Here is a 17960-nt window from a genome sequence, read left to right on the forward strand (position 1 = left end):
CACGACATTGTGCTGCAAGATTTATGGTCCTCACTGTGTGGTGTGACTGCATAAAATTAGTCTGGTATTGGTTAACTAATACATAAATGAAATATACAATGGCCGGAGGGACTTTTTGCTAATGAAACGCAACCCATACGGCATCATATAAAACCACATGGCCACATGGCATGGCATTTAGCCATAGAATAAATCTTGGTTACATTATATTTAGACGCCTTCTTGAGGTCGAGGATCGTGACTGCAGTGGTCAAGAGTTGTATGATCATGGAAGACAGGTTGTTGGTTGGACTGGGTCAGAACTGCACTCAAGAACAAAGACAGTTGGTCAGCCATTCAGTTTTTAATAGTAGTCCTAGCTAGCTATATTAAAAGGATCCACTATAAACATCCACTAAATGTAGACTACCAGTGTTGTTGAAGGCTTTGCTATTGCTTGCCCATATTACTTTGGAAACGTGATACCACATGATAATATATTAATATTAGACGTATAAATTATTGCACACACAGACTATTGTGTATTTTGAGGAGCTAAAGAACTCTCCAAATGGTTGGAAGATGTGTGCTGAAGACTTCACACAGAAATTGCACAGGTAGCAAAATGTATGAGGGAAAACCCCTCCCCAGAATTCCCTTTTTGACATGCCCCTCTCCTACAGTGATGATCATGTTCGGTTCTTTTGCCTCCAAATGATTGAGTCCCATGTGAAGACTGGCCACGCCTCCAGCAGTGACGATGACATACTGGCTCTAAGGAAGGTGTTGTTATTGTGGATGCAGGACCATCAGAGGGTGAGAGATGGGTGGCGGAGTGGTGCTTGTATAGCCTTTTGTATATGGTCAGACAACCATTTGTGGAATGTTCAACTGTACCTACCCAGGGTGTCATACAAGGGGGGGAAAGGGGAGATATCCCCCCTAGCTCCAATCCCCCCCCCCCCTTTCAATTATGACTGAGTGTCCATAGCTGGGTATTGAAATAACAGTTGACCTTTTTTTAGCAACATTTTCTGGTTACTTTCTCATTTCCCCCCTCTACTTCAAAATCCTGTGACACCCTGCCTACCGCAATCACTTTTATCCTCCCTATTATGGCATTTTGTTTGTGGGTTTGTGATACATAGTAACCATGCAGCCTTGTAAATGACAACGTAGAAATTAATATACTTTTTTCGTACAGATATTTCGAGAAGATGCTCGTTTTCTAAAGAGCAAAATTGCACAGATTTTTGCGCTGACTTTTATAGTGGACTATCCTTTGAAGGTAAACTGTCCCTTTATATATATAATTATGTATGTACTTCTTTAACCCTCTTTCACACCCACTCAGTGGCCGACATTTTTCTCGGACCTTCTGGAGATTGTTGAGAGTGGGGATGTGTGGAGTGTGGAGCTCTATCTCCGAATCTTGCTTGCTATAGACAGCGAGGTGGTGGACAGGCAAATAGTGCACACACAAGAGGTGGGAATGCATGGAGAGGTTTGATCTAATTCTCACATAATTATACTTATATATACAGTGCTGGATTTAGAATTGAAAGGACATAATGTCCTACCATATACTCTGATGGCCTGACATATAGCTGTGGAGCCATCCATCAAAATGCTTAAAAGTTTTTTCCTTGAGTGACTCAACAAGTTGGTTCTTCTATGCTGCTTGGCACAGTCATTTCTTCTGTTTTCACCTTTCAAAAGTAGCAATACTAACTAGATGCCTGCTCCTTCTAGCCTTCAGAGCTATCAGAACTAGAACTAGTACAAGACTTAAAGAACAGAGCTACAGAACAGCACTAAAATATTGACCGGCCAATTTGTCAGAGCACATGGCAAATTGACCGGTCACGTGCACTAAATGGTCGGTAAAGGGCCGACTGCCGACCGTTATAATAAGGATTGATATATACAGTAGACTCTCGTTAATCCGGTCACCCTTGGGACCATGCAGTTTGGCCGGAATAGCGAGGTGGCTGTATCTCAGGAAATAGCCGCGGCTTAAAAACGACTTTACCTCGAATCTAATGACTACTTTTGCGGTTCTTGTCTCGAGGATAATGAATTATTCTGTTCTCTGTTCTCTATTTAAGTGTAATCCAATTTTATTTGCTAAACCACACCCAAAACGTCATATCCGGCTGTAATATACGCATAAAATTACATTGAAAACCTTGTTTGGGACAGCCAGCACTGGCCGGTAAACGGAATAGCGAGTGGCCGTACTTCAGGGTGAGTTTTGTGCAGTAAACATATAGCTAGCATTCCGTGCCAAACCAAATGGCCGGTATATCGAGGTGGCCGTATTTCTGAGAGCCGGAATAGCGAGAGTCTACTGTACCTGTATCTGCTCCTTGGTTAATTTCGTATATGTAGCTCAATGTATTCCCCATTTCCCCCTGCTGTATGACACCCTGCTTATAGTTGTCATAGTTATGAAGATATTGATTCTATAGGCTCCGGAAGATTGTGGCAGTATGCAATGTAGTCGTAGCAATTAACGGGCACCCTCTTTAATCTTGTTCATCTCCTCCCTCCCAGGAGAATGCTCGTAACACAGACATCAAGGACCATATGAGAGCTCATTGTGTGCTGGGGCTTGTGGAGTCATGGCTGCAGATCATGGTAAGCAATTGAATGTAAGGGCCACTGGAACGCTAGCTGCAAGAGTGAGAAGAGAGCTGCAAGGCTCTACAGATGCAGCAGCCATTAATTTTAGACTTTGCGCTTTTAGCATCAATTTTATAGCATCAATCATGGTCGATCATTTACCACTATTCGAGTTTGTGATTACAGATTAGCCTGCATGCAGCAAAATTAATGCAAAAAATATCAGTGCTATGTGTATTAATTAGCAACAGCTAGTGTTAACGCATCCACCGAGGCATCAGCACCCGCAGTGCTTTTATTTTAATAGTGGTAGATTTTGATTTGTTGGCTGCTAGCTACACGCGGTCTTTATTCGAGGTATGTATTTACAGCTGAAGTGATCCTGTACCAGGAACAATGGAACAGGGTCACTAAAGTAGAAAGCTAAAATTATGATTGCGGTTGTTGCTTCTTTGCTTCTTTGCTTATTCTAGCCCAGAGTATACCAGGAGCCATAAAAACTCCAGGCTCTGCTGAATTTGCTGTGATCCTAGTCCATGATCCTAGTCCACAATGAATGTCTCATACATTACAAATACTCAGTTCTCAAAAGTTTTATCATTCCTTTACATGTAGCTCCTGTTACTTGCTGCTTAGCCAGTGCGTAAAACTTTTTGATTGCTATAGGTCTTGATTATTCGTGTCAACAGCCGAGGGTTGGCACGTTAGTGCTCTAGTTCTTAATTTGTTTTTGTGCTCTCTCGATCCATTTCAGACTGTGTTTGAGGAGAAGGACCATGGAGTGGTGTGTCTAGCTCTCGAGGTGGCGGGTGCTTACGTCAGCTGGGTGGATGTCAACCTCATTGCCAACGACAGGTGCATCAGGTGAGTTATTGCTTCAGGCAGCTCAGAGGTTTAGGAGAGATAAAACAAGTATTTGTAAACAGCTAGGTTGGGAATGGCAGTACCCAAAAAATGCTATCAATGTCATGCCTTCATAGCAAATGGTCTAGCGAACTATGTGCCAAATTGATTGTTGTTATTTAACGGCTCTATATGATACATTTACCGTATTCTACCGAGAATACACCCACCCTAATTGCATGCTACGCAGCAGCTATATAGGTGGGATGGGCTAAATTTCGAAAACAATAGTTTTATCTTGAAATTACACCCACCCAGGGTGTTTGCCTCAAAAATTTCCCCACTCATTAAGAAACTAAGTATGTTCTCTGACTCCTGAGGCATGCCAGCGCTTGAACTACAATGAATACAACAATTGTAATGCATGGGTAAAGATATAAGAGTTTGCCTCAGAAGGTTGTTTCTAGAGAGACCTCTCAGAGTCTGCATCAGAGAATTAAAATTGTTCTTGTTTCTTATACATGTACTTGCAAACAGTTATTGGAGAAACGATATCTAGCTACTAGTTATCTAGCTATATTCAGAGCTAACAAGCAAACCTTTTCTTGACAACTGCTCGCTGATAAAATTGCATCACTTCCTGGTGGGCGTGTTCTTGAAGCAGATTAGCCTATGGAGGAAAATTCATTCAAAAGCGAGGGGTGGGCATATTTTCCGCAGTATACGGTATATTCTGTCTGTCTAAATATGACCACTAATATTATATTTAGTCTTTTCTTGGCAGCTTGCTGTTGAAGTACTTGTCAGTGAGCACCCTACGGGAAAGCGCTGTGGATACTCTTCATGAAATCATCAGTAAAGGTGTTGAGAGTGTGTGAGGGGGGCGGGTGTTGAGAGTGTGTGAGGGGGTGGGTGTTGGGAGTGTGTGAGGGGGCGGGTGTTGAGAGTGTGTGAGGGGGGCGGGTGTTGACATGATTAACATATAGGTACACATAGTACTTATATATGTAGGTCACTCAGTATAGTATACAGCCAAGTCAACAAACAAATAATAGACTTAGTTATTACATGGCTATGAGTATCACAAGTAGTTTATTACCCGAGGTGTGCGTGGACGGCCACGCATACCTCGGGTAATAAACTACTTGTTAGTCCGTTGGTCTGTTTGTTTGTCTGTCTGTTTTAAATTCGTGAGCCTGCTCACCTGGATGCCGCATCACTTCGTTTACAGCATGGATAGCCTTCACACAACAAGTAATGGTGGCAGATGTTGGTGTTACTTTGTTGTCAAATAAAAGCGAGCAAAAGCTAAGCAGCTTGAACTTGCATGTTGGCTGCATGGCTAGCTAACTACACGCGGCCTTTATTCGAGGTGCGCATTTTCAGCTGAAGTTATCCTTTTACCAGAAACAATGGAACAGGGTCCCTAAAGTAGAAAGTTAGAATTGTGGTTGGTTGCTTCTTTATACACGTAGCTCCAGAATATACATTATACATATGGGAGCCATAATACTTCAGGGATGTGATTCTAGTCCATGCATGCACAGTGTGTTTAAAACTCAACATGCCTTTAATTTTATTGCTCCTGTTACTTTGCTGCATGCTTACTAGCCAGCTTCCGTGCTCACACATACAATTTATTCCTCAGATTTTTATAGATTCATGTCTATAGCCGAGGGTTAGCACTTCGGTGCTCTAGTTGGCCCCTGTTCTCTTCTTTCAAGATGTACCTGCATGGACATACATGTACACAGATTATAATACATGTTCACATGTATGTTCAATGCATACTGTTAATTTAAAGTATTGACCTTTGTTTTACCTCCATTTTAGGTATGGATCCCCCAGCCAAGATCAAGCTGGTGGAGTCACTTTGCAAGATCTTAGAGTCTGTCGGAGTTTTGGGAACCAGTTCCAATCAGGTTTGCCTTTGGTCACACTGCTAGTGCATTTGTTTAAAAATCCATAACTCGCGATCATGAACCATGTATTGAAAACACATGTAACAAGTTCCACAGTAGAACCTGACTTGTCGCATCACATGCATCACCATCATTGCCTAGCAACCAACCACCACCCCACAATTAACAAAATTTCACAATTATGTACACAACAACATTGTATGATGTTACAAAGTGACTGAACACTATAAATATAAGTGTTCTCAATTCTCACAGTGACATAGCTCAATCAGGATCTGCAGAAACTTATCTGTGAGGTCCTATCGGCAGACGCCCTTTTCCTAGGAAATATTTTCTTCACCTACACACAGGTTTACAAGTTCAATAGTGGCTCATGATGTACACTGCTGTACTAACTAGCCTAAACAAACCAGTCTTATACTGAAACTATCAAGACTACAAACGCTACTCTATAGTTACTTACCAGGTCCAGGAACATGGTTCACCTCGAGTGCTTCTTTCTCACGATTTTCAGGCTCTTTCTTTTTAGCTTGACCTCTGAAAGGAAGCTTCCTACCTAGCTATGATCCCAGTCACTGTCCTCTCACTCAACAAGGCCATAAGCATCGATATTCTCACTGTCTAGCTTCCCTAGAAAACCTCCCTGAGGTTGTACTATACGAATATCTTATAGCAATTATTAACGCAATTATTAAACGGTCACTTTTCTTTCGACGATAATGATCGAACTGTACAATATTAGAAAATACCTGAAAGAGCAGCTTAATGCGCATGTGCTGGTACCTGCAGTGTGCGCATAGCTCCAACACAGCGTGCACAATGATTTTTGAACTTTAATCAGCAGCCAAGCCGACTATAAAGTGAGAAAAGGATTAACTCAGAACAGTTATAATCATGTTATACATGACAGTATAATTATAGAAACTAACAGGCTATACTCAGAGGACAAAGAAGGACAAGGGTATACAAACATGAACTGAACATTAATTTTATTGAATCTGCACGAATCTCAGTATTTCACTGCACAAATATCTAAATAATTTCGAGAGGTGTGTCTTCATCGCTTGTGTCCTGACTGGCACAAATCCTTAACTCGATATCGTCTGTAGTCGGCTGAGGGAGTTGCTTGCAGAACTACGGTGGGTTGTTGAACTGACAGCAAGTACTGTTACTCCCACATCCCTGACCATCCCAGACTGATCATCAGGGTAGAAGATAAAACTGTATGATTGTCGACTTCCAGTTTCACAGAAGTAGTCTTTGACCGATGAATGGAGGTACAACTCCGGTGTAAGTGAGGCCAGGTCTCGTGCAGGGACATACAGAACGATCCAATATAGTTTCATCGACTGCATTAGCAAATGTCCAGATGTGCTGACGAGGCGACTGTCCATGGGTTAAGCTCACACCATCAACATAAACATCATCAATAGTTAATAATCTGTTGACGAAATACGGTTAGTTTGCAAGTCCACAAATTAAAATCCATGACTAGAAGCCTTTAGAAACTCTTACTTGTACTTCATTGATCCTTGAGCAGCTGTAGCAGTCTACACACACACACACACACACACACACACACACCACTACCATATACCTCGCTTGCGCATCGAGGCATAATTTAGTCTTGATCTCAGGCCGCACTTCCCACTTCACTTAGGGAAGTGGGCCTGGTATCGACTGCTTGCGCATGCGCTAATATCCCCCTGGTATCTGGGGGCTTTGGATAACATCGTATATGCTCAGTAAAACTATGACATCACAACGAACGGAAGTGGATTGAAGGAAGTAGATAGAAAGTTCGATTGAAGGTTTTTAGCCCATCGGATAGCATTATCTGATAGCTACCCTTAGCCTGCTATGTTAACAAAAGACTCACAGCCTGCAACAGTGTGGATGACGATCGTCTGAACGGAGTGAAAGCTGACAAGAGCCTATATGGACAGGCCACGCCCATTTAACACTGACTTTGGTGAAAGTCTACTATACTACTGCTACTGATTCTATCAGAAGAAAATAGCTGTACAACAAACCTACACAGCTCTGTCTCTAGCTAGCTAGCTATATAGCTCTGTGTATGACTTTTAGGATATTTTCTCAGATGAATCCAGTATTATAGGAAATTTTACGGGAAAAAATATCCAATAATTTTGCGCATGCGCAAGCAGTCGATAGCAGGCCTTCTTTTCTATGAAGGCCGATGAAGGATACTTGACTGAGCCACATCTCATTTTGAAGATGTACATAAATATTTTAACAACTGATACTTCGCGAACTAACAGTCTGTATATACTACTAAGTGGACAAATTAGGACAAGCGTACTAACATGAACTAATCGTTTGTAACATTTATTGAGCCTGTACAAATCTGATTTTCACTGTACAAAGATATCAACAATTTCAAGAGGCGTGTCTTCATCGCTTATGTTTTGATTGGCACAAATCCTTAACTCGATATCGTCTGTAGTTGGCTGAGGGAGTTGCTTGCAGAACCATGGTGGATTGTTGAACTGACAGCAAGTACTGGCACTCCCACACCCCTGACCATCCCAGACTGGATCATCAGGGTGCAAGATATAACTGTATGCTTGTCGACTTCCAGTTTCACAGAAGTAGTTTTGACCAATGAAGAGAGGTACAGCTCCAGTGTAGTTGCGGTCAGGTCTTATGCAGGGACATACAGAAAGATCTGATTTAGTTTCATCGTTTGCATTAGCAAATGTCCAGATGTGCTGACGAGGCGACTGTCCATGGGTTAGGCTCACACCATCAACGTAAACATCATCAATAGTTACAGTTGTGTTGACAAAACGGTGCAAAAGCATCTGGAGACTTGTCTTGATAGCCAATCACTCTCCCACAAACTCGAGAGTACTCCACTCCATAAGTTGGATAGGTAGTAGACACACATCCTGCTGGTCCAGGTCTGCCACAAGTACGCATTGGTGGTGTTGTCCTGTTCACCAGTCTGAATCCATCTGGGCAGTTTTGGTTGGAGTCAATCATGTCAAGGTTGGCTACCCTCATCCATCCTCCTGTAGTGCTGCAGCTACAGCTTGTTCGGTCCATGTCACAGTAGACCTGAACCGGAGAGCTAGTACTGTTGGTTGCAATCCAGTATTCTCCAGATGGTTGGTATTGAGGGATGTCACTGCAAGAGCTGACTGGATAACTTATAGTACCCAATTGTAGTGTTGCTATTATGTTTCGATCAACTTGGAAGATAACTTGAATCTTTTGGTTCAAGTCGTTCAGTTGAGCCTGAAACGTTCGGTTTGAGTTGTTTAGCTGAGCTTGTAACATTAGAATCTGTTGGTTCAAGTGTATTGGAGCATAACTCCCTCCTACCAAAGCCACTATCAGAGAAAGGACAGCCATCACTAGAGCCAAAGTAGTGACAATAGCATAGCACTTCACTCACACATTACTCACTTTGACCAACACTTCTTTGCCTGCTTCCTTGTTATCTTGTGTGAGAGTGCTACCTACCACTACTGGCTCATAAGTAGTATAATCTTCTCTGCTGTTCAAAACATACGCAGGATTACTGTGATTGTAGATGACCTCGTCTTCGTCCATTATGTGCGGAAGGCTCTAATCAAAGTTGGATAGTGTATAATGCTTTGATAGAGCTGCGTAGCTAACGAACTAAGTGTGATTCCTCAGACATATACGGTCTGACATTAATGGTGCGTGAAAGTATCTGAACTTTGTTACAGTCAATAAGGTTCCCGTAGAATGTATGACACCCAGGGATCGAGATAACGATAATATTATTCGTAGAACAACTTCACGTCTAATTTACGACAACTGGAGACAGCAAACAGCGATTGCCGAAATACCGTAGGAGTATTAATTAACCCGAGACACATGGGTGGCCACAGGTTATAGTAGTCAGTTGGTTAGTTTGTCTGCAAGGACTAATATACAAGTAAGCAAGCTGGTTAGCATACGTCAATCCATCACAACATCATCAGCTACAATTGTAGTGCATGTGCACAATCATGCATCACAACATTACATTTAATGCTTTTGATGCCAGATACGCATTGTACCTGAATTCAAACACTACTGAATTTATTAAGTGGCCCTGTGTGCAAAATGAGTATACATGTATCATTATGCCTCGAGGCGTAGCCGCACGAGGGATACGGTAAAGCTGACTGTGTGTGTGTCTGTGTGTCTGTGTATCTGTGTGTCTGTGTGTCTGTGTGTCTGTTCCAGCTGTAACTGCTCAACGGTTGCAATGCGACGAAAACTAACAGCTTCTATAGGCTTCTAGCCACGTTCTCTTGGATTTTGATTCGTGGATTAGCAAACTAAAGCTTCTTTCTCGAGTTATGGCTAGTTTGACTCACATTGAAGGCTGTTGCAGTCTCTTCAGAATCTTTCATAGCATCATCTGTCCGCACATACTTTCTATTCAACATATGAGTTAGCCTTGCACTAAAGCGCTAGCTTTTTGTTAGCTACAAGACTCAGAAAATATCTGTTAAAACAGCTAGCTAGCAGTAGCCATTGATCTGTTTGGACACACCCTTTATTATTCCTGTGGATGTAATGCGCATGCGCGCTCATTCCCCACGTGTGAGAAACCAAGATCCAGATCCAGATCCTCCTGGCAGAATCATCTTTGTCTTGAGGGCCTGGTAAGCCACAAAACACTACCATATAACAATATAGATAACAATATGCATGTACACAGGTCTGATATTATATACACTGAACTACAGATCCTGGAAGAATCAATTTTCTTCTTTCTTGAGGTCCTGGTAAGCCACATAATACAATAAATAACAACAATAGATGCATGTAAATAAGTCTTTTCTTCTCAGTGACTTTATATAGGTAAGCTAACTTTAATATAAAATTCATTATAGAAACTAATATAACACTCTAATACTTTTGAGCGAAAGCAAAAACATGGCGAGAGGCATTAGCACAGCGCCAGCTTAAACACTAGTTTTCAAAATGTGGTAAAACACTTTTGTTAATTAGTATAAATAATAATTTACTGTATCGTATGTCGAGAGCATCATTTTCACCTCCAACAACAACTACAAAACTTGTCAAAATTATTTGCATAGTTTACACTTAACTTCGGTGTTTACGTGATTTAGAATCCCTCAGGCACTTGTGTAGTACCTTTGGGATTCTAAATCCCGTAGACACCTCCTAAACAGTGTCTAACTATTATATAGATTCCATGGATGGCGTTGTAACGCACGGGCAGGTATGGCTTTCACTTGTTTTGATACTTTTTGTGCTATCTCTGGCCAATCCTGTAGCAATTTTCACATTGCAAATGTTTTGTGGGACTTGTGTACATGCAGTTCTAGATTCAGTGACGTAGTAAAGTTCTAGCTCCCCCTCTGCATTCAAGCACACAGTAATATGTAGCTACTGCATGCCTATAGCCTCACAAAGTGCCAACACTTATAAAGATGGATGCACGGCTCTGTTACCCCCCCCCCCACACTCACACACACACAGGAAGAGGAGGATCCAGACTTCCAAGGCAAGCTGTCCAAGTTTGTCAACGGTATGGGCTGTGCTCTAGTCACCTCCTGGAACAAGTGAGCCACAGTAGCATAGTTATTATGCCTGCTCCCCTTGAGCTGCATGGCTCCTTTTTTCGTGAGCTAGAAATTAGTGTTGATAGCTTAGTTTGGAATGTTGTTATCTATACAGTTTTGTTATAGACATGAGTGTAGTTCACGTATACTGCAATGCTATTGCCTCCATTGCTCTTTTGCATGTCTTGCATACTAATAGTGCTTGTCACTATACAGACTGTTGAAAGCTGAGGATGAGGCTAATGCGAGAGAAGCTCTGATTGCCATAGACAGAAAACTGCCCTATCTTCACAGGTGAGCATGGTCCCTGTTATCCTGTTCCAACTCTTCATTACATGTACGCTTGTAACTTACTTACTTACCCCTCACCTTTGGTCAGCAAATACCTGCGTAGGAGCCTATAGGTCCCTGCGTTCTTTTAGGCAGCTTTTCACTCAGACTAATTATAGCATACATGTATGGGCATTGTGTTTATCCCCCGTCATGTTGTAGATCATCATATGTGTGTGTGTTTTGCCAGGTTCTTGTCAGATGAAGACGATGGAGTGTCTGAAACCGTCATTGAGTTTGCTGTTCAGTACATCGGAGTGCTGAAGGTGGGCTTGTGTTTTCTTAATGAATCGCTTGTATTCCCGGCTTGTATATTCCCTTATTGACGCAAAAGGCTCTACGTTGTGTGGGAATGGAAACGGGAATTTGGCTTCAGGACATTCATTTTCTGTGTATGCAAGCAAGCACACATTAGTACCTTAATTGTCAACAATACATTGAGTGTTAATTTCTGTTGATTACTGTAAATTTCAAGTAATTCCATTAAAATTGAAACACCGTGCACGTACGGTAATATTTTTCTTGACAAGAGACCATGCATAGATATAATTATTATACATGTGTGAAAATTATGTCATGGAATGGTTCTAAATACTGTAATTCCTTCCTCCCCCTAGCAACGCTCAAACCTGTCAGACAATGACAGGCTGCAGCTGCAGTCTCTCCTCAGGGCAGTAGTCAACAAACTCAAGTACGATGAAGACTACAACTTTGACAGTGAGGTGAGCCAATTACTAGAGCCTATGAGCAGTTTGGTTAACAACCCAGATTGTGTTAGATATAGGAGAACAACGAAGTATGCGTTTAGTAGCAAAATAAACCTTGCCCACATTGCTAGCTTGAAACACAATCATGCTATATATGGAGTCTTTGGGATTATATATCTTATTTGCTGTATTAAAGAAGAGGTGACTTGGTTACATGCATAAGGGTGATCACAAATTTCTTACATACACTACATCCGTGCACAATGTACATGTATGTATCCCTGTTATAGGAATGGTACAAGTATCTTCCTTAAGCAATCTATAGTTACTGGGAACTATGAAATATAGTTCAAAAACACACTGCCCTTATTTAAATATTATGACGTGCAGCTGTGTGCTGTTTTCCCTTTCCTTGTTGTGCAGGGTGAGGAGGAGATCATGTTCATTGATTACAGGAAACAACTCAAAGTTCTCTTTGACAACATCGCACAATTGGTGAGGTTTTGAGTTTGGGGTCAATGGGATCAATACTTATTCGGGTTGAACTTACACTAGCCTCGAATCCAGGCCGATTAAAATACGGCCTGGTATATATTGCATGTGTAATTAATCATAGGCGTGGTCCATACACGCCCATGTACTATCTACTATGTATATGAAGCTTTGCATGTAGCCTAGCTAGCTAGCTGTGGCCCTCTATGGTAATTGTCGAGAAGGCTTGCACACTAGTCTGAAACCAGAAGAGGCTCTCATCTACCTCTATAATGGTTGGATGGTCGTGTGATGTTTTGAACTTGGTTTCTATACAAATGAGAGCTTCTTCTGGCTTCAGACTAGATGCAAGCCTTCTCGACAACACCATAGAGAGCCACAGCCAGCTAGCAAGCCTTCTCGACAACGCAATAGAGAGCATAAGCCACAATTTCACAGGAGACAGGTATTTATTAAAATTAATACGGAAAGAAACTAGTAAACAAACTAGTTTACGGTATAATTACAAAGGTTTACTATAAAGTATAACGAGTTACCCAGATTCTGAGTAACTCAGTTCGCGCATGTGCACTATCACCCATGCAATAGAGACCAGGCCGTATTTTAATCGGCCTGGTCTCGAGGCTAAACTTACACTAGCACTGGTCAATGCAGTATAGGCACCAGCCTACATCTTGAAGCTTACATGTACGCACATGTATACCCACTATAATTATAGTACTACTATACATATCCTACATAGTCACTTGGTGTACACTGCAATTAGGGCCCTCCTTATTGGCATAATTATAGGACCAAGCATAGCGGTATATACATGTAGTATAATTATAAGATATAGCTACAGGTAGGTATTCATTACGTGTCTCCTTCTCCCCCAGGACCCGTATATGGTATTGCAGTCAACTGACGCTATGCTCTCGTCTGTACTGTCCAACATGACCTCTGAACCCTTCATGAACATAGAGTTGGTGCTCCGAGTGTTCCACATGATAGGAGAGGTGATCGCTTCAAAGGTGAACACACTATCCATTACTATTACCGATAATTACACTAAGATGTCTCGGAATATCAAGGACACTCTGAGGCCAGCCAATTTATCTTTAAATAGGGAACTGCGGAAGATGTCTTCTTTATTGTGATGCCATACAAAGTACTTTACTTGGTTCTCAGGCCTGCCCACATCCTTTTTTTCCACCGCTTGCTTTTTTTTATTGCAATGGGCTGGGCCAAGTTGTAAAGGTCATCAAAACTACTGGTCTAAAATAAGCTTTGACATTTTTTAGGCCTGATGTGACGGTAAATGTTTGCTCTTTTTAATGGCCTATCAAACAAAAAAAGGGGGAGAGCTAGGAAACCTGCTTTCCCGCATCAAATTTTGACACTTGAGAACTAAGCAATTTACTTTTTTGGAGGCTTAAATACGTTATTTTGTCCATCTACTTTTGTGTATCTACACTGTACATGTATGCGTGTGTACGTACATAGGTTGGTTCATGTAGGGTTTGAAAAATTGAATGAAATCCATTGTGGTTTGGCCCACTGTAGACAGTCACCATTTATGTACGGCACTTACGAGTCCCTCACAAACATCCTCTTTTATTGCTCTCCCTCAGCAATACGGAGCAGTCAATGTCTCAGGATCTATCTGGCACAAGATGATGACCACTGTAAGTCAGTGTGTTGAAATTTCTAATTATGGCCTTCTATTATTGTTAAATTTATTCTCATTCACCTGTGTCTTATCACAACACACAGGTGCTACAGAGCTCCGCGGGTTGTCATGACCACACAGCAGTGCTTCTACAGGTGCAGCTTCATACGTTGAGATCGGTATGTGTTGATAATAAATGTTGCCTCGACCCATTCCGTCCAGTACTACGAGATTGTGGTGAGATATGACAAGTTCTTTCAAGTGGAAACACAGTACATTCCCCCCATCCTGGTAAGTCGGTGAACTCTCTAAAATTACTTTCTGTTCAGATATTTAAGTCACTTTTGACTTTTCACCTTCGACCCCTTACAGGAGGGTTTCCTGGGTGTGCACGGCCTGAGGCATCGTAACAGTGCTGTGAGGAGTCGTCTTTCGTACCTGTTGGTACGATTCATCAAGTCCCTCAAGTGAGACCTACACCTACAAGTCTAGCGTTGTGTGTTGGTTGAGTGGGGTATGTGCCGTATTACTAGTCTACAATGTTTTACAAGTGAAAAACCTTTAATAATGAGCCAAATTTGTACATCGTTCATTGTCCTAATGGCGAATGATAGAAATTATTTGTCTACTTGTTGACAGGCAGTAGACCAACCACCAAACAATAAATAAAAGATGGTAACCACTAAGCGGCTAGGCTAGGGCCATAAATCGAGGCTATAACTATGGAATGAAACTTTGCTAAGAGCTGTATAATATGTTCTCACATTGGACGGCTCTGACCTAGTGTTTCCTATTAAGACTGATGCACCTGCAGGAGCCAGCTGGGAGGCATTGCTGAGCAGGTGCTGACAAACCTCAGGGAACTGCTGCTCATGTTACCCGTATGTCACGTACTGCATGTCACGTACTGCATGCATGTGATATAAGTCTAATACATGTACCATGTACAAGTAATGACTTTGATGCTATTGCACCTTGCTCTGTAGGGAACTCCTAACTACTCCACTTATCTCTCAACTAATGACATGGTAAGTTACACCAGTTATTATAATGACTATGTTTCCTTCATTCTGTTCATTACGTATTTTCTACAGATGTTTATGTATGAAATTGCGGGAATTCTGATTGTCTTCTCTCAGCAAACCCCTGAGGTATGTGATGTTGTACTAGTTTAGTGGTCAGTATTCCCCCTCCCCTATCCCACGTAGGCCAAGGGAGCACTGATGGCCGGCGTGATTTCTCCTCTGGTCGACAAGTATCAACAGTACATTCTTCAGGTGTGCATGAGTTGTCTCTTTGCATGCCCTACTTGTACTTGTACAAGGCTGTTGTGTACCTTAAGTATAGTAACAGTATTAATATGTGCATGCATAATTATGTTGTCTAAATCGTGACCGACTCTAGGAAACCACGAACCCTCCATTGTGGTTCAGGGTACATCCTAATTAATAGGGCATTTGAATCAAGTCATGTGCGCAACAATTTTGTTATACATGATTGTAGTGATTGAACTTCTACATTATGTACTTGTACTTTTGTGCTGAGAACCTGCGTATTGTCTTATAGTCTCCGACATGTGAATGAAGTATACTGCTGTTACGTAGATTAATTTATTCAGATAACAAAAGTCGAAGATCTCGCTGAGCAAGAAGAGCTGGCAAAGGCGCTGTACAATCTCATCTCATTTGCAAGGTGTGTGTGTGGTCTTATGGATTGGGTTAGTGTGGGCTCATCGTGTGTAATCGTTTTGTTCTTTTCGTAGCCGAGCTAGCAAAGCGTTCCCTAACCATCAGCAAGCAAAACAGAATGGCTGTGTACAGTGTTTTGCAGAGGTAGGCCTGGATCATGTAGATAGTTTAGCACTCTCGAACCAAAATAATTGTATAAGGCCTCATTCTCTCCACCCCTAACTAGATTGTATTTTGTAGGGCAGATCTTCAAAAGCCGTATTAAATTTGCAAATTGTGTGTATATGTTATGCTGGAGTTGCAAAGCATTTAAAGTTTTCCGATCCTGTGTGTCCCCCCTTCTGTCACACATACACACCTTTCACACGCAGCCACTCTCTGTTTTCCTGCGAGGCCTAGAAGTGGGAGTACAGAGAGACACGCTTCAATCTGGAGTGAGGCAGTACCTCCATCGGATGATTATATGTCTGGGGGACGAGCTGCTCAAGTACGTACCAATGGCCGTGTCACTGCTCCTCAAGGATTGCAAGGTGGAGGGGGAGGGGGGGTGTGCTTATCAATAGAATCAGTGTTGTTGTTATAGCCTTTCATGCTGAAATGCGGCTACATAGCTCATTTAAAAGTGGTGTGTTTTATTGGCTACTTCATATTCACTCAGCTTTATATGCAACTGTAGTTATATTCGCCTATAGTCAGCAATATCCCCATAATTAATGATTGGTGTGCCAAGGTCTTCAGAAAATAAGATTCTAAAACACTACTAAAGTGATGGCAATCCTCGATTATCTTTCTGCCACCTCCCCTCTCTAGTCACGTGACATCCAGGAGTTCATCCCATTGGTCAACCAGCTCATTGTCAAGTACAAGCAACTAGTGGCCCCTATTCTACAGGAGGTGTTCTTCCCCGTCTGCCAGCACATCCTCACCTGCATTGACCTGCCCTGTGACCCCAGCGACCTCAATGTACGTATACATGCATGTTCTGAACAATGGTACACTTAGGAGCACTAACCCACATTCTTATACCTCATGCAATGTTAGTTTGGTCTTATGACCTCAGCGACCTCAATGTATGTACATGTACATATTCTGTATAATGTACACTCAAGTGAATTAAGGACTGGGTCCTTCAATTATTGCTGATTCAGCTAAAACGAAGCTCCGCCCACGCTTTTTACCAGCAATTGTGCATAAAAATGGATCTCAAACTGCTTAAATCTTTAGCTCTAATTCCGGAGTCCTAAACGCTCCTTGAAGCACTTACTTTTTAGTGTAGTAGTTAGTTCTAAGGCTAGTACACACAGTAATATTCGGAAGGAGCCGTCTGCACTACGTAGAGTAAGTTATTACTCAGGTATATTAAGGACTGGGACCTTCAATTATTGCTGAATCAGCTAAAACGCAGCCACGCCCACGATTTTTAATATGTTTTGTGTGTAAAAATTTTGTGCAGCTACTTATCTTTTTTAGTTCTAAAAACGGTGTTCTAAACCTTCCTTTTAGCTCTTAATTCTTAGTGTAGTAGGTAGTTCAAAGGCTTAAGCAGACATATCCGCTGGGAGAGAGCATCATCTTCTATTTAGAGTAAGTTATTAGCCTATAAAAATAAAAATGTCACTTATTGTCAGCTGTAAGACTAAGTTTTGTGCAAAATCTCACCTTTGGCCAAAGAAGTGGCTCTCTCCCAGCATTGTAAAGGGGCCGAATAAGCCTATTCAATGATCCAATGTAACGTCAGATCGTCACTTGTTTTTGCACTATTATCTACGGGTTAGGAAACATAAAGGTAGTGCCTAAACAGACGAAGAATTACATGCAATAGCTAGAGTTGCATCGCGTTTTTCAAGAAAAGAGCAGTAATGTGAAAATTAAAACTGGGATAAACTCACATGCAGTAATTTTCACTATTGATGGGTTTGGTTTCCTTACATTAGTATTAGAACCCGCGCAAATTTCCTGTTTTATACGGTAATTATACTCAAGAGGGTCTGTGAAGGAGGCTAATTCAGTCTTTGTATAAAAGTGCAACATTTATAAGCCCAAGTCATACTCAGTGCATGCTTGTGGAATTTTTGGGTAAGCCCTATTGGGGACCTTAAACTAAGATTAGAGGCTGGGTGTAGGAGCACGAGTAGTTGTGTCAAGTG

The 17960-nt window shown here is 41.7% G+C and overlaps 1 protein-coding gene across 1 annotated transcript; it reads left to right on the top strand.

Annotated features, from left to right (window-relative positions):
• Nucleotides 1-139: 139 nt before the first annotated feature.
• On the top strand, nt 140-16830 carry LOC135346268 (exportin-T-like). Its single transcript, XM_064543836.1, has 27 exons — nt 140-327; nt 514-596; nt 663-795; nt 1184-1267; nt 1334-1465; nt 2536-2619; nt 3359-3468; nt 4232-4308; nt 5281-5369; nt 10863-10945; nt 11162-11239; nt 11466-11541; nt 11893-11997; nt 12406-12477; nt 13353-13487; nt 14088-14141; nt 14230-14280; nt 14348-14416; nt 14498-14592; nt 14940-15006; nt 15112-15153; nt 15220-15276; nt 15334-15402; nt 15744-15817; nt 15888-15957; nt 16185-16343; nt 16624-16830. Exons 1-27 carry the CDS (start codon nt 262-264, stop codon nt 16813-16815), a joined length of 2406 nt encoding a protein of 801 aa, XP_064399906.1. The 5' UTR covers nt 140-261; the 3' UTR covers nt 16816-16830.
• The last annotated feature ends 1130 nt before the right edge of the window (nt 16831-17960 follow it).

Source organism: Halichondria panicea, chromosome 13 (genome assembly GCF_963675165.1).
Source record: "Halichondria panicea chromosome 13, odHalPani1.1, whole genome shotgun sequence".
NCBI classification, from domain to species: domain Eukaryota; kingdom Metazoa; phylum Porifera; class Demospongiae; order Suberitida; family Halichondriidae; genus Halichondria; species Halichondria panicea.

Bases quoted from the DNA above. Each gene is read 5' to 3' on its own strand.
- LOC135346268 (XM_064543836.1), top strand. From the start codon at position 262: ATGATCATGGAAGACAGGTTGTTGGTTGGACTGGGTCAGAACTGCACT. The intron at 12,478-13,352 runs GTGAGGTTTTGA...CTTCTCCCCCAG, and splicing joins TTGACAACATCGCACAATTG to GACCCGTATATGGTATTGCA. The intron at 14,593-14,939 runs GTGAGACCTACA...ATGCACCTGCAG, and splicing joins CGATTCATCAAGTCCCTCAA to GAGCCAGCTGGGAGGCATTG.